Below are 26,768 nucleotides of genomic sequence, written 5' to 3'. Positions count from 1 at the left end.
CTGGTCAAAAGTAGTGCACTATATAGGGAATAAAGTGCCATTTGGGTCTAAAGTAGTGCACTATGTAGGGAATAGGGTGCCATTTGGGTCTAAAGTAGTGCACTATGTAGGGAATAGGGTGCCATTTGGGTCTAAAGTAGTGCACTATGTAGGGAATAGGGTGTCATTTGGGATGCATACAATGGTGAATTTCTAACTTTAGCAGCAGTCTGCTATATATCTATACGTTATAACAGTCCCCGAGGCCTGTATAACCTCTTTCAGACAGAGAATACACTGACATACAACTACACTATGTTACGCCAATGAAGGATTTACAAGACTGTGTTACACTAATGAAGGATCAGCATTGATTTCATTACTACCCCTGAGATCTGAGTGGTATGACACAAATATTAATCTTTGATTCACAAAAAGCATGTGACAATCACAGATATTTTTATGTAAATTTAAGATGTTTTTTTTTTTTTAAGTAAAATACTATTAGTTATGAAAAGTGCTGTTAAAATTAAAAATCAAATTTACTTTCAGGGGTGTTAAATTTAGACAAAGAACACATATCTTCAAGTCAAAGAGACGGCTACAGTCTGAATCCCCTGAATCAAAATCGATTATACTTAAAATGATATATTTAAAATCAAAGCTGTATTAAGTCTGAACCTGCATCCATGCAGGTTACAAGATTGAACCTCAACGATGGTGAACAGATATATTCTTCAGAATGACAGACAATCAATACTAATCAGCTGTAGAAATATTCTCCTCCCAACATTCACGTCGCAATACAATTTTATGTCTTATTCTGAATAAGCACCACGTGTCTTGAAAACATAAGAAATATTTTCCTTAAAAAAAAGTAAAAGATTAAGGAATCGAAATGCAAAGCACCTAACACTATAGAGCTGTGACATAAAGGCCAAATGTAAAGCACCTAACAGTACAGAGCTGTGACATAAAGGCCAAATGTAAAGCACCTAACAGTACAGAGCTGTGACATAAAGGCCAAATGTAAAGCACCTAACAGTACAGAGCTGTGACATAAAGGCCAAATCAAAGACTGTGTAGCGTAGTGGTACGGAAGAGTGGACAAAGAACAGAGTCACCATAATGGTACCGACAGATTCAAAACCACAAACAACTTTAGAGCAATTGCTGTATGCTAGGGGGATATAATAGCAACCGTATCCCATCAAATAACGCTCCAATTATTAAGTAAAGCCACATAGGCAAGCATATTATACTCGTTCTATTCCTGCACTCGACCACTTACGACGTCAGTATTGTGCTCGTACTGTTACTGAGCCGTGCGATGCAACATGAGCTGACGGCTGTAACGTCAGACCACTGTTATGAGGCAGAAAAGGTCTTAAAATATCCTGTTTCAAATAACACAAGCATAGCCTGGACCCAAAAGCAGAGCTAGAAGGAGACCAGTCATTAGTAGGTATGATGTCTGGGTAAGTGCTGCAATTGATCTGTTTAAAAAAGGTCAAATGTGACTGGCCGCCTAGTAAAGGTCAAATGTGACTGGCCGCCTAGTAAAGGTCAAATGTGACTGGCCGCCTAGTAAAGGTCAAATGTGACTGGCCGCCTAGTAAAGGTCAAATGTGACTGGCCGCCTAGTAAAGGTCAAATGTGACTGGCCGCCTAGTAAAGGTCAAATGTGACTGGCCGCCTAGTAAAGGTCAAATGTGACTGGCCGCCTAGTAAAGGTCAAATGTGACTGGCCGCCTAGTAAAGGTCAAATGTGACTGGCCGCCTAGTAAAGGTCAAATGTGACTGGCCGCCTAGTAAAGGTCAAATGTGACTGGCCGCCTAGTAAAGGTCAAATGTGACTGGCCGCCTAGTAAAGGTCAAATGTGACTGGCCGCCTAGTAAAGGTCAAATGTGACTGGCCGCCTAGTAAAGGTCAAATGTGACTGGCCGCCTAGTAAAGGTCAAATGTGACTGGCCGCCTAGTAAAGGTAAATGTGACTGGCCGCCTAGTAAAGGTAAATGTGACTGAAGGTCAAATGTGACTGGCCGCCTAGTAAAGGTAAATGTGACTGGCCGCCTACTAAAGGTAAATGTGACTGGCCGCCTACTAAAGGTCAATGTGACTGGCCGCCTACTAAAGGTCAAATGTGACTGGCCGCCTACTAAAGGTCAAATGTGACTGGCCGCCTAGTAAAGGTAAATGTGACTGGCCGCCTAGTAAAGGTCAAATGTGACTGGCCGCCTAGTAAAGGTAAATGCGACTGGCCGCCTAGTAAAGGTAAATGCGACTGGCCGCCTAGTAAAGGTAAATGCGACTGGCCGCCTAGTAAAGGTAAATGTGACTGGCCGCCTAGTAAAGGTAAATGTGACTGGCTGCCTAGTAAAGGTAAATGCGATTGCCTAGTAAAAAGGCATCAAATGAGTGAGAAGTGGGGCCGTTCGCCAATCACAAAATTAAAGATTCAAATCTGATTAAAAATGTTCCGCGAATATTCAAATCTTCGCCAAAATAATGTAATGTTAGGTAAGTAAGTAGAGGGACTGCCTATATAGGGCCTTCACATGTTCATGTGGAGGTCCACCAGAAGATTCCCCCAGGGCCTTCACATGTTAATGTGGGGGTCCACCAGAGGATTCCCCCAGGGCCTTCACATGTTAATGTGGGGGTCCACCAGAAGATTCCCCCAGGGCCTTCACATGTTAATGTGGGGGTCCACCAGAAGATTCCCCCAGGGCCTTCACATGTTCATGTGGAGGTCCACCAGAAGATTCCCCCAGGGCCTTCACATGTTAATGTGGGGGTCCACCAGAGGATTCCCCCAGGGCCTTCACATATTAATGTGGGGGTCCACCAGAGGATTCCCCCAGGGCCTTCACATGTTAATGTGGGGGTCCACCAGAGCATTCCCCCAGGGCCTTCACATGTTAATGTGGGGGTCCACCAGAGGATTCCGCCAGGGCTAGGGCCTGCAGGTCATGACACTGCAGAAGGAACCCCTCCACCCCGCCTGGCCCTCCGGCTAGGGGATTGCTATAGAACAGGTTCTGCTCAGGGGGCAGGCCGCTGTCTGAACCCCAGTCTGAGTCAGAATCGTCGCTGCCGTTAGCCGACCCCTCCGTGGCCGTAGGAGGATAGCTGAGGTGCTCTAGTTGCTCCACTAGGTCGCTGAACTGCAACGCCGAGCTAGTCTCCGAGCGGATCGAGTACGCCGGGAAGTTAACCATGGAGCTAGCCTCGGACGGGTTGTCAGAGCCCGGGAGGCGGAGGGAGGAGGAGAAGTCTGGCCCGTCAAAGCCCAGAGACCGGGAGTCACCTGCGGAACTAAGCCCCAGGTTGTCAAGGGAACTACACTCTGACCTGTTGTTAACCAGAGAGCTGGTCTCGGAGCGACCAACAATGCTGTGGTCAGAGAATAGGTTAGTGTTACCGTTCAGGTCCTCCAGACCCAGACTGACGCCCCTGGTCTTAGTGAGGTCCCCACCACCACCACCCTCCCCATAACCACCATACTGACCCCACTTCTCCTCATAGCCGTAATAGGCCTCGGCCCCGCCACCGTAGAACGACATCTCAGTGGGGTCGTCATCTATGAACTCCTCTGTGACATGGAGCTGGGTGTTAGCCAATGGGAACAGGGGCTTCTGCCTGGCTCGGAGAAGCTCCGCCTCAAACACATCAGCTGAGAGGAACACTCTCGTCTCCCCCCCTCCTCCCCCCCTGTACCTCGACCCCCATCCCTCACCCTGCTCACTATCCTCATTGCCATTTTGGGAGGGCTGCTGCTGCGGATGGGAAGCTCTACTCTCTACACACACAGACGAGGGGTTGCAGTCTCCTGCCGCCGGGTAACTTGGGGCACCTTGTGAGAAGGCGTGGTGACATGGGGGGATGCCGGTGGCCTTGTGGGGATCCTCCTTCGCTGGGGGGCTGGAGGGCCTGGCCAGCTGTGGGGGCAGGAGCTGGGTCTGTTGCTGCTGGGGAGAAAGCTGTGGAAACTGGGTCTGTTGCTGCTGGGGAGGAGGCTGTGGAGACTGGGCCTGGGGCTCCGGACGTGGGGGGGAGCTGGAGACTTGTATGGAGTAGAAGGACCCAGACGCAGAGGACGGGGAACCTGGCGCCCGCAGGCTGTCATTGAACGACAACGTCTGAAAAGACATGAAAGAAAGAGGAGAGATGGGGGAGAAAGGGTTCCATTAGTTTCCAACGACTCTGCACCTCCTTCCTAAAATGCTTTAGCCTGTCGGATAGAAGACGACTCGCTGACCCTGTCGGAAAGACTCCCCACTGACCCTGTCGGAAAGACTCCCCACTGACCCTGTCGGAAAGACTCCCCACTGACCCTGTCGGAAAGACTCCCCACTGACCCTGTCGGAAGATGCATTAGTCTTGTAATCCCACTGACCTGTTTTGGCACATCGGGGGCCAGAGAGCGAGCTGACATCCTCACCTTACTGTTCCTCCTGACAGATAGAGAGACAGGAGACCACATGATAGTTAAACAGAGGTCAAAGACACAGAGAGACCAGAGACAGAGACAGAGGCACACACCTCTGATATGGTGTCCTCCTTGATCCGCTGTCCTTGACATATTCCACTAGTTGCTTCTGGGTCCTCCCACTAAACCAGAAAGAGTCACAACACAGATACAATCAAACAACAAAAGCACGAGTCATAGAGTCTCCTATGGGTTCAAGCTGTATACTACAAATGGTACACTTCACATCAGTGAAAATTTTACCTCAACATAACGTCACATTTAAAAATATATATATTTTTTTTAACAAAAATCGACCTCCGTATGATTCAGCAGAAAGCAGAAATACCTGTATCTGAACGACGATCCCCTGCTAAAGAGAATGGCTTTGGACTTGGGCTGCGGCTGATCCAAGAGTCGGAAGAACGAGTGATGTTCCACACAGTTCTTCCAGAAGATCTTACACTGGTCCCGACTGACCATCTGGAACTCCAGGGTATCCTGATGAGGCCCCTACAATTAAATATGGCCTTTATTTTAAACTAAATACATACATCCAACAATATGTACATGTAGTCCCAGAAGACACTTGAAAGCAGGGATTAAATACAGTTATTCCCAAAGTGCTCCTATAAAATATTACTCGAAAGCTAACGTTTACACTCATGGATGATTGCTGTAAACATGTACGGTGTATTTGGAAAGTATTCACAACCCCCTTTGACTTTCTCCACATTTTGTTACGTTTACGGTCTTATTCTAAAATGGATTAAAATGAATAAAAATCCTCAATCTACACACAATACCCTATAAATGACAAAATGAAAACAGGTGTTTGTATTTACATTAGTATTCAGACCCTTTGCTATGAGACTTGAAATTGAGCTCGGGTGCATCCTGTTTCCATTGATCATCCTTGAGATGTTTCTACAACTTGATTGGAGTCCACCTGTGGTAAATTTAATTGATTGGACATGATTTGGAAATGCACACACCTGTCTATATAAATTCCATAGTTGACAGTGCTGTCAGGGCAAAAACCAAACCACGAGGTCAAAGGAATTGTCCATAGAGCTCCGAGACAGGATTGTGTCAAGGCACAGATCTGGGGAAGGGTATCAAAAAACATTGCTGCCACATTGAAGGTTACCAAGAACACAGTGGCCTCCATCTTTCTTAAATGGAGAAGTTTGGAATCACCAAGACTCCTCCTAGAGCTGACCGCTCGGCCAAACCGAGCAATCGGGGAAGAAGGGCCTTGGTCAGGGAGGTGACCAAGAAACCTGATGGTCACTCTGACAGAGCGCTAAAGTTCCTCTGAGGAGATGGGAGAACATTCCAGAAGGACAACCATCTCTGCAGCACTCCACCAATCAGGCCTTTTAGTCAGGATCGAGGGAAAGATGAAGAGCAAAGTACAGAGAAATCCTTGAGAAAAACCTTCTCCAGAGCGCTCAGGACATCAGACTGGGGCGAAGGTTTACCTTGCAAAAGGACAACAACCCAAAGCACACAGCCAAGACAATGCAGGAGTGGCTTCAGGACAAGTCTCTGAATGTCCTTGAGTGGCCCTGCCAGAGACCAGACTTGAACCCGATCGAACATCTCTGGAGAGACGCTCCCCATCCAACCTGACAGAGCTTGAGAGGATCTGCAGAGAAAGGGAGAAACTCCCCAAATACAGGTGTGCCAAGCTTGTAGTGTCATACCCAAGACGACTCAAGGCTGTAATCGCTGCCAAAGATGCTTCAACAAAGTACTGAGTAAAAGGTCTGAATACTTATGAAAATGTGATATTTGCAAAAATTTCTAAAAACCTGTTTTTACTTCGTCATTATGGGGGTATTGTGTGTAGATTGATGGGGGGAATTTTTTAAAAATCCATTTTAGAATAAGGCTGTAACGTAACAAAATGTGGAAAAAGTGAAGGGGTCTGAATACTTTCCGAATGCACTGTATATGGTTAGAACTTGGCACAGATTACCTTCAGCCCATTGGGATAAAAAGCACAGATCCCTTTACATTGTCTTTACAAATCTGATTTAGAGTACAACGCCAGACACTCTGAATGCCACCCAATTAGACTATTTGTGTTGAATCTGCAGATGCTACATCCATCTTTGGACTTATGAATTAATGATACAGGTAAAATGCCAAAGTTAAACATGGTTAAAACTATAATTTTGATATCATGGATGATCAGTCTTTTCATCCAAAGCTTGGTCTATAAATTGGAGAGTGGTTACATTTCTTCAGCCCCATCCCTCAGGTTTTTTACCAAAACAGGGACAAGCGAGAACACTTAATTTTTTTTCAACTGCTGATTACCTCCAATGCTTTGATGACAGAAATACAGTACTCACATGAACCTCTGGGTATAGCTTGATCAGGAAGCGTTTCCTCTTGAAGCTCAGTTTTCGGATCTTGGACCAATTGAAGGTGTTTATTTTGGTGTTACCCTGGGAGAAAATGAGACCGAAGACAAAAATCTGAAACCTGTTGGATGAGGCCTCGGGTGCATTCTCAGAGGTGGCACGAGGTGTGTGTGTGTGTGTCAGCAGTAGAACTACTAGTCACCTGGAAGACCTGCAGGCCTATGTGAGCCACGGCCAGGTTGATCTTCGTTCCCTCGCGGTCGGCAGCTGGGTGGAAGCGGACGCCGTACATCTCCAGTTTACGGGCGATCTCCAGAACCTGAAAGTCTGAGTCGGCTGGAGTCTGCCCGCTGGGGGGAGAGAAAGACAGAGGAAGTTGAGTTCCCATTCACTTCAGGTCAGTGGAAGTTTGTCTTTGCAATGATGGTATGGCACCGCTTTTGGAACCGTGGCAACAAGAATGTCTATTAGTCGGTTCCATCCCTGGTTCACTTTATTGGTCTTATTCATGAATTTGTCTGATATGAGCGAGAGGGTGTGGATAAACTGAATATTAACAGTCTACTGGGTTTTACAACCTATAGAAAGATCAGAGAGAACGGCTGGCTGTTGAACTTACAAAATGGCTGACGTGTGTCAACATGGGTTGTGGTGATTCTCCTGAGAAGAGGAGTCACTCTTAGCAATAAAAAGACAATGACTGTAAATCCCCCGAAAGCTCCTCTCCCAGCCCTAACCTCTTAAAGGACTGAAACGAAAACATGTCAAATTGTTTGACTAACAACATGTTGGAGAAGAGGAAAGCCATCCAATCGCCAATCTGAATGTTTTTTAGTAGAGCGCACGCATGCGTGTACAAACTAATCATGATGCTTGTCTTTGGTTAGTAGGGTGGCAGTATGCCAGATCATCACCCAGCATTCTAATTTTGTTCATCCTTTAAGCTGTGAAATCTCCTTATGCCACCCCTCCTCCGCTCTTCCCCCTGCCTCCCCTCCTCCTCCTCCTCCTGCCCCTCTCTCCCCTCCTGGCTGTCTGGCTAATCAAATAGCCTGGCCTGAGCCGAGGGGGATTAGATCAGGGTGCTAGGGAGGAGGCTAGGAGCCATGCACTAGCCATAGTCTGAGTCCTAAATGGCACCCTATTCCCAGTATAGTCCACTACTTTTGACCAGGGCCCTTAAACCCTATTTAAGGAATAGAATGCCATATGGGACACAGCCAGAGCTTCCTCCCCAACAGCCAGAGCTTCCTCCCCAACAGCAACAGCCAGAGGGGGAGATAACCCACCACCCTGCCTGCCAACCTAGGAGCTGCTACATCAATAGCTATGTTTCCATTAACTTGTCCACTGATTTTGTTGTCTACATGTAGAATGTTTTTTTCGAACGGCCTTGCGTCGATAGCCTGCTAGGGCGGGTTTCCGTCAAACGGCCTTGCGTCGATAGCCTGCTAGGGCGAGTTTCCGTCAAACTGCCTTGCGTCGATAGCCTGCTAGGGCGAGTTTCCGTCAAACTGCCTTGCGTCGATAGCCTGCTAGGGCGAGTTTCCGTCAAACTGCCTTGCGTCGATAGCCTGCTAGGGCGAGTTTCCGTCAAACTGCCTTGCGTCGATAGCCTGCTAGGGCGAGTTTCCGTCAAACTGCCTTGCGTCGATAGCCTGCTAGGGCGAGTTTCCGTCAAACTGCCTTGCGTCGATAGCCTGCTAGGGCGAGTTTCCGTCAAACTGCCTTGCGTCGATAGCCTGCTAGGGCGAGTTTCCGTCAAACTGCCTTGCGTCGATAGCCTGCTAGGGCGAGTTTCCGTCAAACTGCCTTGCGTCGATAGCCTGCTAGGGCGAGTTTCCGTCAAACTGCCTTGCGTCGATAGCCTGCTAGGGCGAGTTTCCGTCAAACTGCCTTGCTTCGATAGCCTGCTAGGGCGAGTTTCCGTCAAACTGCCTTGCGTCGATAGCCTGCTAGGGCGAGTTTCCGTCAAACTGCCTTGCGTCGATAGCCTGCTAGGGCGAGTTTGTCAAACTGTCGTGTTGATAAAAACAGCATGATGTAACAATGTCACACCTAATTAAATGTATTTTTTTTTAAATGGTTGAAGTGTTTCCATTACCCTTTTAGACAAATCGACATTAATAAATTGGGAGACAGGTGGGAGGGCATACAGGCCAAAACCTGGGCCATGGTGAAGATTTGGATGGCGAAACTTGCGTTCCGGCCAAGTTAACTTGAGTGGAGTATTATAATAAAAAGAAAAGATAGACACCCATTTCACACGAATAACATTTTTGTTGATCTTTAAAACATATATCCTATACATCTGTCCATTGCATATGACGCAAAGATTTCTTCTGCAACATTGCTTTTTGGTGAATAAACCTGGATCAGTGGAAACTTGCCTATTGTCACTGAGGAGAGAAGAGGCAGTGTGCATTCCAAATGCAATCCTATTTCCTTTATAGTGCACTACTTCTAACCAGGGCCCAGAGGGACACAACCACAGTCTATAGAAAAGGAGTGGAAAGCCACTAGAAGCCCATGGAGGGTGTTTGAACAGGCAGGCTGTTCAATGTGGGAAAGGGCAGTGAGCTAGAACCCCCACATTACCACGAAGAGCCCTTTGAATTCTGAACAGCTGCCCAGACTCAACTCCTCCCAGAGACACAGTCACATTTAGTTGTCTATTGACTACGTTTGATGTGCGATTTTAAGTGTCTATGTCAGCTTGTGTCCAGCAGAAATATCTAAGATAATAAACCCCGTTGTTATCTTATTATCAAGGTATTCAAAGCAATTTAGTGCTGCCTGAACCACTTCAAAGACGATTCCGGGACATTAGCTTAAAACAACAAGATGTTCAGTACTGGAGGTGAAGCAGAAAATCTGCATGTCAAAGACGATTCCGGGACATTAGCTTCAAACAACAAGATGTTCAGTACTGGAGGTGAAGCAGAAAATCTGCATGTCAAAGACGATTCCGGGACATTAGCTTCAAACAACAAGATGTTCAGTACTGGAGGTGAAGCAGAAAATCTGCATGTCAAAGACGATTCCGGGACATTAGCTTCAAACAAGATGTTCAGTACTGGAGGTGAAGCAGACAATCTGCAACAGCTAAAACAAACGCATCTTAGGTTCAGCTTCATAAGGTGCCATTTGAGCCTGCGTCCCATATAGCACCTTATTCCCTATATAGTGCACTAGTTTTGACAAGGGGACTGTAGGACAACAAACACTCGGGGCCACGGCCTGAATTCCCCAGGGCAGCTGTTTAGGCCCCTTGCTTTTTTCAATTTTTACTAACGACATGCCACTGAGTAAAGCCAGAGTGTCTCTGGCTTTACTACAGCGACTGAAATGACTGCAACACTCAACAAAGCGCTGCAGTTAGTTTCAGAGTGGGTGGCAAGGAATAAGTTAGTCCTAAATATTTCTAAAACTAAAAGCATTGCATTTGGAACAAAACTCACTAAACCTCAACTAAGTCTTGTAATAAATAATGTGGAAATTGAGCAAGTTGAGATGACTAAACTGCTTGGAGTAACACTAGATTGTAAACTGTTATGGTCAAAACATATTGATACAACAGTAGCTAAGATTCGGAGATGTCTGTCCATAATAAAGCGCTGCTCTGCCTTTTTAACAACACTATCAACAAGGCAGGTCCTACAGGCCCTAGTTGTCACACCTTGACTACTGTTCATTCGTGTGGTCAGGTGCCACAAAAAAGGACTTTGAAAAAAATTGCAATTGGCTCAGAACAGGGCAGCACAGCTGGCCCTTGGACATACACAGAGAGCTAATATTAATAATATGCATGTCAATCTCTCCTGGCTGAAAGTGGAGGAGACATTGACTTCATCACTACTTGTATTTATGAGAGGTTGACAAGTTGAATGCACCGAGCTGTCCGTCTAAACTACTAACACACAGCTCGGACACCCATGCATACCCCACAAGACATGCCACAAGAGGTCTCTTCACAGTCCAAGTACAGAACAGACTATAGGAGGAGCACAGTATTACATAGAGCCATGACTACATGGAAATCTATTCCACATCAAGTAACTGACGCAAGCAGTAAAATTAGATTTAAAAAACACCTTATGGAACAGCAGCGACTGTGAAGCAACAAACATTGGCAGACATATACATACACACGATAACATACGCATTATACATGGATTTAGTACTGTAGATATGTGGTAGTGGTGGAGTAGGGGCCTGAGGGCACACAGTGTGTTGTGAAATCTGTGAATGTATTGTAATGTTTTAAAATTGTATAAACTGCCTTAATTTTGATGGACCCCAGGAAAAGTAGCTGCTGCTTTGGCAGGAATCTAATGGGGATCCATAAATACAAATACCCAGCTATCATCCAGAAGGCGAGGTCAGTACAGGTGCATCAAAGCTGGGACCGAGAGACAAAAAAACAGCTTCTATCTCAAGGCCATCAGACTGTTAAATAGCCATCACTAGGCGGCTTCCACCCAGTTATGTAACCCTGCACCTTAGAGGCTGCTGCCCTATATACATAGACATGGAATCACTGGCCACTCCAATAACGGAACCCCGGCCACTCCAATAACGGAACCCCGGCCACTCCAATAACGGAACCCCGGGCCACCCCAATAACGGAACCCCGGCCACCCCAATAACGGAACCCCGGGCCACCCCAATGACGGAACCCCGGGCCACCCCAATGACGGAACCCCGGCCACCCCAATGACGGAACCCCGGCCACCCCAATGACGGAACCCCGGCCACCCCAATGACGGAACCCCGGCCACCCCAATGACGGAACCCCGGCCACCCCAATGACGGAACCCCGGCCACCCCAATGACGGAACCCCGGCCAGCCCAATAACGGAACCCCGGCCAGCCCAATAACGGAACACTGGCCACTAATAATGTTTACATATTTTGCCTTACTCATATGTATATACTGTATTCTATTCTACTGTATTCTAGTCAATGCCACATTACTCATCCTAATATTTATATATTCCTTAATTCCATTCTTATACTTTTAGGTTTGTGTGTATTGTTGAGAATTGCTAGATATTACTGCACTGTTGGAGCTAGGAACACAAGCATTTCACTACACCCACTATAACATCTGCTAAACACGTGATATGATGAGGGTGCCATTTAGGACATAGACGGATAAGACACTGGCTGAGGTTACTGGGGAGTACTGGCATGGTAACTGTTAGAAGAAACCTGTAACTCATGACGTAGAGAGATGAAGACGTTTTCAAACTACTGCTTCAAGGAGGAAATTCATTCATGTTGTAAAGTGTTGAAGTTAAACTTCATGTCCTCTCGAAACATTGGAAAAAGTGACAAGAAATATATCTGTAGTCAGTACAACGTGGAAATCGGACTGCCAATGGCAAGGAGCGAAATGAACACGGACTGAGTACGCAGTACAGAGTTGGATCTGGGTCTAGGCTGTTTGTGTCGTCTTGCAGTACAGAGTTGGATCTGGGTCTAGGCTGTTTGTGTCGTCTTGCAGTACAGAGTTGGATCTGGGTCTAGGCTGTTTGTGTCGTCTTGCAGTACAGAGTTGGATCTGGGTCTAGGCTGTTTGTGTCGTCTTGCAGTACAGAGTTGGATCTGGGTCTAGGCTGTTTGTGTCGTCTTGCAGTACAGAGTTGGATCTGGGTCTAGGCTGTTTGTGTCGTCTTGCAGTACAGAGTTGGATCTGGGTCTAGGCTGTTTGTGTCGTCTTGCCAACTCCTATAATCATTGTCATGCAGATAGCCATAGGAGTTGGTTGTACAGTACAAAACAGGTCGGGGACCAGGCTAGGACAGAGGTGATCTTAGTTTAACTGGGTGAGAGGAGAGGAGAGAAGGACATAGCGACTCACAGGTGTCTGTGGTGCAGTTCCATGATCCTCTCCTGTATCCTCTCCTGATTGGGCAGCAGCTTGTTCAGCTTCAGGAAGTCCCTGTCCGCCACGTCGTCATAGTCCCCTATCTCCGCTGTGATTGGAGGAGAGGGAGGGGGTGGGGGGGGGGGCAGTGTTATAATGCAGCAACATAGCACCATGTTAATAACGCTACTAAAAAAGGTAATTAAAATCAGATTTATCCATTGTCAATATAATGTGTATGTAATGCAGCTATAATGGTTGTTTATTTGGTAACACTATTGGAAGGGTAGCCTTTAGGGACAGACTTCATAACACATTCATCATCAGTACATACTGTACACGTGTATGTGCTCTTCAAAATAAAGCGTTATCATTTATCTACTACACTAGACGAAAAGAGCCTGTATCATCAGACATACACTGAAGGAGGTGTGAGGCCAGCAGGGAGGCTGTGTTCTCTGTACAGCTCAACTTGCCCTCTAGCAGGTCTCGCTTCATCTGCAGGGAGAACAGGTACCTGGGGAAACACACACACAGGGTTTTAGTTTACGCTGCTTTTCAATATGGACACCAGTGTGTTACACTGATGTATACACCCTGGTGTACTAGAGACATTGTGTTTCCATATCTAGGGCCAACAGGTACTTTGGGAAGGAAACAAAGGCAGGACTTCAGTGAAACAGTTACAGTGTATTAGTGGAAAATAGTGATGCACATGTGTAAAACACAGTCAGGACTTTAGTTAATAGTGTACATGTGGTCATCGGTCTCTATAATAATAATATTAAAACGCCCGGTTAAGCTCGTCAGTGAGGCAGTGTCATCAGCTTTTTCAAAATAATGACTGAACAATTAAAAGCGTATGACAGCTGTCCTGTTCATGTTTATTGCGACTATGGCACAGAGGATGTGTATCAAATGGCACCCTATTCCCTATATAGTGCACTACTTTTGACCCAAATTATACCCTATTCCCTATATAGTGCACTACTTTTGACCCAAATGGCACCCTATTCCAGATATAGTGCACTACTTTTGACCCAAATGGCACCCTATTCCAGATATAGTGCACTACTTTTGACCCAAATGGCACCCTATTCCAGATATAGTGCACTACTTTTGACCCAAATGGTACCCCATTCCCTATATAGTGCACTACTTTTGACCCAAATGGTACCCTATTCCCTTTAGAGTGCACTACTTTTGACCACAAGTAGTACACTAAATAAAAGTGCCATTTGAGACGCAGAGAGAGCGTGAGGGACAATCAGACCTAGTGTACTCTTCCTGCAGCTGACCAGGGTCAGGAGGAAAGAACTTCACTGACAGCCTGAAGAGGGTGTTCATGGGTCCTGAAACAAACAAACAGACGTTAAAACTACACCTCACAATAAGTCCAGTTCTGTAAGAAATGCTCCATGTCTGTGTGAACTTACTCTTCACTTGTTTCACTACGAGCTTCGTGGGTTCCAACCAAACCTGAAAAAAATATAATAATAAAGTTTAAAATTACGATGAGCCTTAATTATCATTTAAAAAGGAATGCTTTAGAGCTTAGGAAATATAGTCCTTCCTCTCTGCTCTGTTTGTGGCCTAGTGGGTCCAAGAGAAAGTACTGTCCAACAGTCATAATTCAGGCGTGATGGGACCACAGCTATGTAGATGGCTGCCTTGGCGACAGTGGTGGACGCGGCGAGTGACAGTTAAGGGGCGGGGTATTTGAGGGTTGGCTCCATAGCCACATTGCGGAGGCCCTGCTCCCCCCACCCCTCCACCTCTCTCCCCTCATCACATCTGGGGCCTGATGGAGAGAGGAAAGCACCTTCTATTCCTACACAGTTCACACCTCTATAGCAGTCCTCAGCTCCTCTCTATATAAAGGACACAGGACAGCAGGAGTCCAGTGTCGTTAAGACAACAGCCACCCGGGATGTCCTTTCTTCACTAAGGTCAAAGGTTATCAGCAACATATAGGAAAGCATTCCAGTTCAAAGATCACTTTCAAATGGTGGAAGGTCTAAACCAGGGATGGGCAAATGGCAGCCCCCTTTTTGTGTGTACACGCACACACACAAACTCTGTCGGGGTCTCAATTTATTGTTGAGAGTTAGAATAGTAGAACGTACAATTTAAAATAAATGTGGTTGTGCATCACCAGTTTTTCTCGTTATGTCACTGAGTCACTTAACTAGCCCATGTCCGCACATTTTTTTTTAGATTGGTAAATGAGTCTAGCGGCCAGCTATCTAAACTTGTAGTAATCATGCTCAAATTACCAACCAGGGTGGGGCCCGTTGCAAACAGTTGCCTCCACCCTATAGCAAAATGTGTAAAATTGCAAGAAATGTACTTTAAAACTTAAATTGTTTCTCTTCACGGTCACGAGGCGGGGGCCGTTGAAATGTTTTTGCTCGCGGGGGGTGGTATGGATGCGGGTACGTAGACCCACGAGCCACTACAGCCATTCATGATGACTTTGTGGCCCCCATCCCCATCAAAGTTGCCCATCCCTGGTCTAAACTATGGTGTATCCATCTCTACTGTTTCTTGTTTCTACAGAACATCTTCGTCCTGGTGTTATCGATTCAGATTGAGTGCACTTCTCCGTGACAATACTCCTTTCACACATCTGACAGCAGGTCAGAAAAGGTGTGTAAAGGGTGAGAAGGTTTTTTTTATTAAGAAGTTGGCTTTTAGATTTCCTTAACTGTGATCCGACTGAACCGCCGACCTCCCCTGGACAGACCACAGGATGGATCCAGTGAACCTCGCAGGCATCTGACAACGTCCCTGCGTCTGTCCTCTTTGAACAAGCCATCCTAACGGTCTCCCATGTGTCCGAGATTCCTTTTCATACATCTAACGGTCTCCCATGTGTCCGAGATTCCTTTTCATACATCTAACGGTCTCCCATGTGTCCGAGATTCCTTTTCATACATCTAACGGTCTCCCATGTGTCCGAGATTCCTTTTCATACATCTAACGGTCTCCCATGTGTCCGAGATTCCTTTTCATACATCTAACGGTCTCCCATGTGTTCGAGATTCCTTTAGACAGGTTTTTTTTATACACCACATCCGGTCCATTTTTATGTACAGTACCAGTCAAAGGTTTGGACACACCTACTCATTCAAGGGTTTTGCTTTATTTTTTACATTGTAGAATAATAGTGAAGACATCAAAACTACGAAATAACACATATGGAATCATTTAGTAACCAAAAACGTTTTTAAATCAAAATATATTATATTATTTGAGATTCTTCAAATAGCCACCCTTTTCCATGATGACAGCTTTGCACACTCTTGGCATTCTCTTAACCAGCTTCACCGGGAATGCTTATCCAACAGTTTTGAAGGAGTTGCTACATATGCTGAGCACTTGTTGGCTGCTTTTCCTTCACTGCAGTCCGACATCCCAAACCATCTCAATTGAGTTGAGGTCGGGTCATCTGATGCAGCACTAAAACACTCTCCTTCTTGGTCAAATAGCCCTTACACAGCCTGGAGGTGTGTTGGGTCATTGTCCTGATGAAAACAAATGATAGTCCCACTAAGCGCAAACCAGTTGGGATGGCATATCGCTGCAGAATGCTGTTGTAGCCATGCTGGTTAAGTGTGCCTTGAATTATAAATGAATCACAGACAGTGTCACCAGCAAAGCAACCCCACACCATCACACCTCCTCCTCCATGCTTCACGGTGGGAACCACACATGCGGAGATCATCCGTTCACCAACTCTGCGTCTCACAAAGAGCTGAGAAAATACCGTCTTTTAAAACTCCAAGGATCCTCTAAGACCTTGCCTTCTGTAGATAATAATCAAAACGGCTTATTTCTCAGTGATCTCATTCATCAAGTTCAAGAACAAGTCATAGTTAGTGGAGTACCTACCCAGCTCATCTGCATGTTCTGGAACTCTAGGCCAAAGTAATCGCTCTCCCTTAGGTTGCTCCTCCGGAACACATCAGAGAGAAGAGTCTGTCCGTCAGCTCTGGACTGCAGGAGACAGAGAACGTCACCACTTTCTGTGAGAACAAATATTTTATGACATGAACAATGCAGACTATCCCTGTCTAGATTTACAGCACCTTGTCTGAACACAAATACTGGTCAATTGTTCACAAGTCAGTGATTAAATAAATTCAATGTCTAGTGGCTCTCCAATAACTAACCTGCACTCATAACTTAACACACAAGTCAATCAAGGTAATTTAGTCTGTCTGAATATGACAAAGGGAGTCATTCAGGTTACATAATGTAATTTGCATTTGAGTCAGTCTGTTATAAGGCTTTAGAACACAGCTAAGGTGAGTGTCAGATAGCAGTACCAATGGCCTGGCTGTCAGATAGCAGTACCAATGGCCTGGCTGTCAGATAGCAGTACCAATGGCCTGGCTGTCAGATAGCAGTACCAATGGCCTGGCTGTCAGATAGCAGTACCAATGGCCTGGCTGTCAGATAGCAGTACCAATGGCCTGGCTGTCAGATAGCAGTACCAATGGCCTGGCTGTCAGATAGCAGTACCAATGGCCTGGCTGTCAGATAGCAGTACCAATGGCCTGGCTGTCAGATAGCAGTACCAATGGCCTGGCTGTCAGATAGCAGTACCAATGGCCTGGCTGTCAGATAGCAGTACCAATGGCCTGGCTGTCAGATAGCAGTACCAATGGCCTGGCTGTCAGATAGCAGTACCAATGGCCTGGCTGTCAGATAGCAGTACCAATGGCCTGGCTGTCAGATAGCAGTACCAATGGCCTGGCTGTCAGATAGCAGTACCAATGGCCTGGCTGTCAGATAGCAGTACCAATGGCCTGGCTGTCAGATAGCAGTACCAATGGCCTGGCTGTCAGATAGCAGTACCAATGGCCTGGCTGTCAGATAGCAGTACCAATGGCCTGGCTGTCAGATAGCAGTACCAATGGCCTGGCTGTCAGATAGCAGTACCAATGGCCTGGCTGTCAGATAGCAGTACCAATGGCCTGGCTGTCAGATAGCAGTACCAATGGCCTGGCTGTCAGATAGCAGTACCAATGGCCTGGCTGTCAGATAGCAGTACCAATGGCCTGGCTGTCAGATAGCAGTACCAATGGCCTGGCTGTCAGATAGCAGTACCAATGGCCTGGCTGTCAGATAGCAGTACCAATGGCCTGGCTGTCAGATAGCAGTACCAATGGCCTGGCTGTCAGATAGCAGTACCAATGGCCTGGCTGTCAGATAGCAGTACCAATGGCCTGGCTGTCAGATAGCAGTACCAATGGCCTGGCTGTCAGATAGCAGTACCAATGGCCTGGCTGTCAGATAGCAGTACCAATGGCCTGGCTGTCTGATAGCAGTACCAATGGCCTGATGGTCTGGCTGTCAGATAGCAGTACCAATGGCCTGATGGTCTGGCTGTCAGATAGCAGTACCAATGGCCTGATGGTCTGGCTGTCAGATAGCAGTACCAATGGCCTGGCTGTCAGATAGCAGTACCAATGGCCTGGCTGTCAGATAGCAGTACCAATGGCCTGGCTGTCAGATAGCAGTACCAATGGCCTGATGGTCTGGCTGTCTGATAGCAGTACCAATGGCCTGGCTGTCAGATAGCAGTACCAATGGCCTGGCTGTCTGATAGCAGTACCAATGGGCTGGCTGTCTGATAGCAATACCAGTGGCCGCTGGCCATGGGAAGTCGTTCGCTTGAGTTGTGTGTGTCAACAAATAACAGGATTGGTGATTCTTTCTCTTCTAAGAATGCACAACCTAACTAAACAGGCCCTTCACTGGACCTGAACCGAGTACTGTACATTCACATGGAGGGGAATGGAAAGAAACTCTCCCGTCCTTCAGTTTACCTTTGTAATGCTGTTGGGTTTGTTTTCACTAAGTGCTGCACTAATTACTATGAACCAGGAATAGACTTCAGCGGTATACCGTGTATACTGGGGTATTTTGAGCAGGAATGGTATGAAGGTATGAAAATCTGGTTCCCGGCCAACCCTAACGAGGAACACACTGCAGTTTGGGTTTGGAATCCTAACCCGTGACTTCCATAGAAAATTACAGTGTGAGACATCTGGTTGTAATTTAAAATTGTATTTTTAAAAACCTTATAAAAAGGTCTGGTTTGCATTGGCAACACTACCATTACATCTCTCCGTTTCCACAAAGACTAGGGAGATAATGTAAGTGGCCTTAAAAAATACGTCCTCCAGTGATTTTTGAACTGTTCCTGTTGAAAAGCAATATCCCAAGTAGTAATACAGTAAAGTACCTCAAACTCGTTGCACAGAGGGGCGGGTGTCTGCTGGTTTTCGCTCCTCCCTTGTACGTAATTGAGGAATTAAGGTCACTGATTAGTAAATTAACTCCCCTCACCTGGTTGTCTAGGTCTTAATTGAAAGGAGAAAACAAACACCAGCAGACACAAGGCCCTTCATGGAATGAGTTTGACACTCCAGCACTAAAGGGGCGAAAAAAATGTGTTTTCAGCAAAATAGTTGTATTTTTGTTTTTAAAGACAACTTCAAGGAGTAGGACATTCAAGGACGTGGTCTGATGGGAATCCGTGTTGTCATCAGCCTCCCCCTTGCTTGAGGAACAATAGAGGAGCAATAACAAACAAAGAGGAAAGCCCCCCCCCCCCCCCCCCCCACACACACACACACACCGCCGTGTCATGACTTACCTGGACCACCTGTTGAGATGTGCCTTTTGTTAAGGAAATCAGGTGCTAAATGGGAGGTGAAAAGGAGACCGGAGCGCCACTAAGGCCTTTCTTTGGGGTTGATATTGTCTAATACACACGCAGACAGATTCAGGATCATTCTTATAACGTTTGTTTAAAAATGGCTGCCAGATGTACAAAGCCTGTGTGATACACTATATCATTATATAAAAGACTACGTAATTAAAAAAAAAAAAAAAAATGGGACATTTGACTTCGTAACCGTCGACCGGGAGTTGATTTAACGTTAACCCTATTCAAAACAAGCCTTTCGTTACCCACTTTAATAAATGTGAGGAGAAGGAAGAGAAGGTTTCCAGAATCCGACATCGTGTTAATCATAAACCTTCTAAAAAAAAAAGGAACACTAAAGATGATAAAGAGGAAGAGAAAAGCTTATAAATTTAAATCCTCTTGTCTCCTCTTCCTCCGGCTGCCTGGGACACTCAGCACCATCTCCCACCATCACAAGTGGGAGGTAGTCAGGAGGAGGTATCCCCAAATGGCACTTATTCACTTTTGACCAAGGCCCATATGGCTCTGATCAAACACAGTGCACTATATAGGAAATAGGTGCCATTTAGGACACAGCCAGTGTCAGAGGTGACATTTGTCCACTGCTTAAAATTGCTCCCAGACGTCTTGAGGAAGGAAAAGGTAGCCCACTGTTTACCTTTGTACACAGCGTCTAGTTTGAAAACAAAAAAAAAGGGCCCAGTGCAGCAGCTGTGTACGCACGCACACACACCTCCACCTACATTCCTGCTGTGCCAAACACCTCATATCTAACGTAATGTCTGACCAGTTGGTATGATCAGACAGCTTTCTCATAGGTCTAGATGTATTTCTAATCTTGGCCTTAAAAACACATTCCTTATAGACAAGCAGAGAGCCATGTGAAAGAGCCTGAAAACGGTTTAGAAGAATCCAGCTTGAGGGAGAAGCAAGGTGAATACAATACTTCACAGGAGAATTTACACTCAAAACACATTTCCAAAACCGAGAATGTGTTGGCATTGAGCAACAACAATTAGAGCACCTCTCTGGGCACTTGAGTTTACACACAAAACAGAATGGCTTGTTTTAAAAATCACCTCGTACTAGCAGGGTTGTGTTGGGCCTTGTTGTATCTGCCTCAGTGGGAGGAGCCATTGTCTAGCTCCTAATATTAGTCTGAGATTTTTCCCACAAAAACACACTAGTTATGGGGAGTTTTTACTAACTCAGATGTTTGACACAGGACCCTCTACCGCTGAACTGAAAATTTGAAAAATAGTAATTTTTCTATAAGCCTCTCGTTTACATGTTATTGGAGCGGTCATTTGTGATTGAGACTTGTAAAAATGTGTGCTTTAAAACTACGTCGATTGCTAGCCTAACAAATCCGGATGATATCTTGATACATTTGAAACGAGGTCTAGTCGGGGCCCACAACCGCGGACTAGATTGTGACCGCCTCTCGCCGGAACGCATTGCTTGACTGTCGCGAAGGTGATAAGTAGGGCTGGGCATTGACAGGGACCTCGCGACAGAGTACCGCGACGCCGATACCAATACGTATTTTGATTCGCACGATTCTATACGTATTGTGATTTGACGTCTCAAACATATTGCTCACCATGTCTGCTGCAGAGGGACGAGAGAGCCATGAGAACATGAGTTTTGATCAGTCATGGAAACATAAGTACTGAACACACGTTGACTCACAATTTTTTAATTAGATGGATTACAAGCAATAGGATGACAAATATGAATTTTGGCTGAGGTACAGCTGACTAGCGCTAGCTAATGCTACCTAGTAAAAATAAAATTTACAAAATCGTCAAAATATCCCAAAATAATATTGCGATGTGAATGTATAGATTTTTTCCCCCCGTCACTAGTGATGAGCACAATATAATTTGTGAACTGCCGAACCCCCCCCCCAAAAATATTCATTGAGTGTGTTGAGCAGAGTTGTTTTGTTTCTACAAAGTTGTGTCCACAACATTCAATTAATTGCATTCATTCTTGCACCATGCGATTGTAACAGTATAACTTTAGACCGTCCCCTCGCCCCGACCCGGGCGCAAACCAGGGACCCTCTGCACACATCAACAACAGTCACCCACGAAGCGGCGTTACCCATCGCTCCACAAAAGCCGCGGCCCTTGCAGAGCAAGGGGAACCACTACTTCAAGGTCTCAAAGCGAGTGACGTAACCGATTGAAACGCTATTAGCGCGCACCACCGCTAACTAGCTAGCCATTTCACATCCGTTACACGATCAATGACCATTTCCAAACATGTCTTTTTCGTCTACGCTGCCTGCAGCATGATCTGTTTTCCTGCACGGCTATATGACAGACAGTTGTTGGTTGGAGCTTGTCTCTGGAGCCGCTGAGCCGGAGGAGAGTATTAATCCTGCTGTAGGACTTCACTGCGGCCAGCAGGTCAAAACAAATGACTAAAATGAACGAGTCACTCACAAACAAACTCAGCACGACTTGAGTCAGTCAAAAGAGTTGTACCAAATGAAAGAATCGTTTGTGAACTGCACATCACTAAAAACACAGCTTTAAGCAACAAGATCGTGTGGCCACTTTCACTACAGGAAGTCTCCAAACTGTCCTTTATAATTCATTAAATAATTGCAATCTGAGGAGTTTTGCTTTTTAAGCCTGATGTTCAAGTTGTCAACTACAGCACTATATTCCCCTTTATTAAGGGGGTCTAAAACACCTACATTCCCTGCAGCCGGGTGACCAATTAAAAAGGGAGGGTTACAAAATGTCAAATCTCACCTAATCTATTGAGGAAGGAGCCCAATACTAATCAACAGTGTTTGCTGTAGGCCTAAACAGACTGTAAATAGTACCTATACCAGCTGTGGGTGGGAACCGCCCTATCCCTACGTATATGACCAGCTGGCCAAAAACTGTCAGACGATAACAGAGGGGTGGTTAGCTAGCTAGAGAGAGTGTATTTGTCAGCTGATAACAGAGGGGTGGTTAGCTAGCTAGAGAGAGTGTATTTGTCAGCTGATAACAGAGGGGTGGTTAGCTAGCTAGAGAGAGTGTATTTGTCAGCTGATAACAGAGGGATGGTTAGCTAACTAGAGAGAGTGTATTTGTCAGCAGATAAGAGGGATGGTTAGCTAGCTAGCGCTAATCAGGATCAGGGGAAGAGATTAGATTTACCTGCCTGCCTTCCCTAACCCTTCTGTTCCACTCTGCTGGCCTCCCCAAATATTACTACATGGAATGATACCGTCTCACACAAATGTGAGGCTCCTCAGGACCCCAAGGGGTCTACCTTTTGGTTCTATCACTACACAGCTGATTCAAATGAACAAAAGATTGATGATTAGGTGATATGAAATCAGCTGTGTAGTTTTAGGGCAAAAAAACGAAATGCCCACCCCTTTGGGAAACCCCGACCTAACTACTGACCTAACCCCTGACCTAACCACTGACCTAACTACTTCTGTTACAAAGCGATACATAACTAATTTATAAAATATAAATTACTATTTTTTTACTGATAATCGTAAGAAAGGAGATTGAGCAACTTCCTCATCTAGGGACTACTTTGGGTTCTGCCTGCACTCTCTTCCTGCGAGACTTGGTATGGTTTTGTAAACAAAACTCCCAGAAGGCATCCAGCTGTTGATACTCTAGTAGCTTGTTTGTTTATTATTTGTAAATCATCATAAATTTATTAAAGTCATGTCGGACTGAGGTAAAATACAATTTTTATTCAGAGATATATTTATTCGAGTCGGAATTAACGAGCACGGAGGGAGGCTGAATCAGAGGAGCCGGTAGACGAGCTACCAGGAGCAGTGGCGGAGAGCCAGGTCTGGGAGGGGGAGTGATGGTGCATCTGTGGGAACTGGCAACCCATGAAAAACAACATGTGTTCGTGCTGCACAGAGTGGGACTTGTGACTGCCATCGATCGGGGGGCTTGATATCTACAGTGAAGAAAGCAGCGCAGCCAGAGACTAACAATCCCAGAGGACTTTTGTCCGCTCATCAATCCTGGAGTTCAACGCATTCGTCCATGTTACCAATATAAACTGCAAGAAGCAGTCCATACCGGCTCCACCGAATAGACAGCTGTCTATTGAATAAGTGGCATTCCTGCTTGTCCCAGAACACAGTAGCAAATAAAAGATAAATTGATCATTTGTTTTATAATTGCACTCCGATCAAATAGTATCTAGCTACTCACAAATAACCAGCCTGTATTGATTGAGAACAGATGTTTGCATCAAGACTGGTGTTGGAGTGGGCAGTGAAGGGAGATCGACAAGGACGAGGGAACAGAAGAGTCTTGCCTTCATGTGTTGTTTGTGCCATTCACCACTAATATCCCTCTCGCCGACAGGAGTCTACATGCGATTCAAGGAGGCAGAGGATGGGCCTGTTGTAATTACACTACGATGACTTGGCTTCATAGCCAGACATCACTGTAATAAATACCATTAGAGACGTTACCATCTACTACTAGTGATTCATTACAGTATGCCCCACTGCCACTAGTGATTCATTACAGTATGCCACTAGTGATTCATTACAGTATGCCCCACTGCTACTAGTGTATCATTACAGTATGCTACTAGTGTATCATTACAGTATGCTACTAGTGATTCATTACAGTATGCTACTAGTGATTCATTACAGTATGCTACTAGTGATTCCTTACAGTATGCTACTAGTGATTCATTACAGTATGCTACTAGTGATTCATTACAGTATGCTACTAGTGATTCATTACAGTATGCTACTAGTGATTCATTACAGTACGCCACACTGCTAGTGATTCATTACAGTATGCCACACTGCTACTAGTGATTCATTACAGTATGCCACACTGCTACTAGTGTATCATTACAGTACGTCACACTGCTACTAGTGATTCCTTACAGTATGCCACACTGCTACTAGTGAATCATTACAGTATGCCACTGCTACTATTGAAATCATTACAGTACGCCACACTGCTACTAGTGAATCATTACAGTATGCCACACTGCCACTAGTGAATCATTACAGTATGCCACACTGCTACTAGTGAATCATTACAGTATGCCCCACTGCCACTAGTGTATCATTACAGTATGCTACTAGTGATTCATTACAGTATGCTACTAGTGATTCATTACAGTATGCCACACTGCTACTAGTGATTCATTACAGTATGCTACTAGTGATTCATTACAGTATGCCACACTGCTACTAGTGATTCATTACAGTATGCAACACTGCTACTAGTGATTCATTACAGTATGCCACACTGCTACTAGTGATTCATTACAGTATGCCACTGCTACTAGTGAATCATTACAGTACGCCACACTGCTACTAGTGATTCATTACAGTACACCACACTGCTACTAGTGAATCATTACAGTACGCCACACTGCTACTAGTGATTCATTACAGTACGCCACACTGCTACTAGTGATTCATTACAGTATGCTACTAGTGATTCATTACAGTATGCTACTAGTGATTCATTACAGTATGCTACTAGTGATTCATTACAGTACGTCACACTGCTACTAGTGATTCCTTACAGTATGCCACACTGCTACTAGTGAATCATTACAGTATGCCACTGCTACTATTGAAATCATTACAGTACGCCACACTGCTACTAGTGAATCATTACAGTATGCCACACTGCCACTAGTGAATCATTACAGTATGCCACACTGCTACTAGTGAATCATTACAGTATGCCCCACTGCCACTAGTGTATCATTACAGTATGCTACTAGTGATTCATTACAGTATGCCACACTGCTACTAGTGATTCATTACAGTATGCTACTAGTGATTCATTACAGTATGCCACACTGCTACTAGTGATTCATTACAGTATGCTACTAGTGATTCATTACAGTATGCAACACTGCTACTAGTGATTCATTACAGTATGCCACACTGCTACTAGTGATTCATTACAGTATGCCACTGCTACTAGTGAATCATTACAGTACGCCACACTGCTACTAGTGATTCATTACAGTACACCACACTGCTACTAGTGAATCATTACAGTACGCCACACTGCTACTAGTGATTCATTACAGTATGCTACTAGTGATTCATTACAGTATGCTACTAGTGATTCATTACAGTACTCCACACTGCTACTAGTGATTCATTACAGTTCGCCACACTGCTACTAGTGATTCATTACAGTATGCTACTAGTGATTCATTACAGTATGCCACACTGCTACTAGTGATTCATTACAGTATGCCACACTGCTACTAGTGATTCATTACAGTATGCCACACTGCTACTAGTGATTCATTACAGTATGCCACACTGCTACTAGTGATTCATTACAGTATGCCACACTGCTACTAGTGATTCATTACAGTATGCCACACTGCTACTAGTGATTCATTACAGTATGCCACACTGCTACTAGTGATTCATTACAGTATGCCACACTGCTACTAGTGAATCATTACAGTACGCCACACTGCTACTAGTGAATCATTACAGTACGTCACACTGCTACTAGTGATTCATTACAGTATGCCACTTGACAGTGTATTGTATGAGATACATCAATTAGATCCGCAACATGTGAATACTGAAGGTCAATATAACAAATTGGTAAAAGCCAATAAAAACACAGCATAGAGCTACAGTATGTAATAACACGACCATCCATGAACCGGAAAAGACAATCATTTATTTTTACATTATCGATGCCCGTAAATGTACCATAGACAGTATAGACAAGGCACTCACACAACTCACCACAATAACAGGTGAAATATACACTAGACAGCACAAAGTGGGTATGCTAAAAAAAACTGCTACAGTGTGATAATAACCAGAAGCTAACGACTGATGTTACATGAGTGTTCGTATTAGGTAGTAGGGCCATGTCCATGGATAGTGGGTGAGTTGGGGGGTGTCAGAATAGCCCCCCCAAGAGTCCTTGAACCACGTCACTGCAGACCTCCTTGCTGGGTTTTTGGGACGGGGACGGGGGGGTAACATTGGCAGCCAGATGACCGCCTCTTCCACAGTATTTGGGCTCCCAGTATTAGTCCAAGCAAGGCGCTCTCCATCAGGTCATTCCTAAATCTTTGAGTGGTGGGCTGATATGCTGACCACGCAATCCACTGTTTTGGGTAAACAACATTGAATCTTAGAGTGGCTCAAATGAGGAAAGAGAAGAAACCAGTGAATATAATCTAAGGACATCACATACAGCACATATAGAAGGAACAGACGGGACTCTTTTTGGTTTTCTACATTGCATTAGTGTAGTGATTAGTGCAGTGGATATAGTCAGGCCCCAAACTAGGGGGAGAAGGGTGCCTCTGAGTACAGTTGAAAAGAGAAC

At 45.2% G+C, this 26,768-nt stretch overlaps 1 protein-coding gene across 4 annotated transcripts in view; it reads right to left on the bottom strand.

The window, feature by feature from the left end:
- The window catches only part of farp2 (FERM, RhoGEF and pleckstrin domain protein 2), an 88,862-nt gene that overhangs the window by 41,342 nt on the left and 20,752 nt on the right, over nt 1–26,768 (bottom strand). For 3 of the 4 annotated variants that reach the window (XM_039003015.1, XM_039003013.1, XM_039003012.1), the window contains exons 3-13: nt 16,593–16,697; nt 14,135–14,177; nt 13,972–14,050; nt 13,118–13,215; nt 12,693–12,807; nt 7,029–7,176; nt 6,815–6,910; nt 4,801–4,964; nt 4,526–4,594; nt 4,380–4,437; nt 3,720–4,122 (exon numbers count right to left, since the gene is read on the bottom strand). In XM_039003015.1, coding sequence (XP_038858943.1) covers nt 3,720–4,122; nt 4,380–4,437; nt 4,526–4,594; nt 4,801–4,964; nt 6,815–6,910; nt 7,029–7,176; nt 12,693–12,807; nt 13,118–13,215; nt 13,972–14,050; nt 14,135–14,177; nt 16,593–16,697 — 1,378 coding nt within the window. The remainder of the gene's footprint in view (nt 1–3,719; nt 4,123–4,379; nt 4,438–4,525; nt 4,595–4,800; nt 4,965–6,814; nt 6,911–7,028; nt 7,177–12,692; nt 12,808–13,117; nt 13,216–13,971; nt 14,051–14,134; nt 14,178–16,592; nt 16,698–26,768) is intronic. The other variant, XM_039003014.1, reaches the window with a different exon arrangement.

Source organism: Salvelinus namaycush, chromosome 10, assembly GCF_016432855.1.
Source record: "Salvelinus namaycush isolate Seneca chromosome 10, SaNama_1.0, whole genome shotgun sequence".
NCBI classification, from domain to species: domain Eukaryota; kingdom Metazoa; phylum Chordata; class Actinopteri; order Salmoniformes; family Salmonidae; genus Salvelinus; species Salvelinus namaycush.
The sequence above is the reverse complement of the archived record's forward strand: the minus strand, read 5'-3'. Positions and strand labels throughout refer to the sequence as shown.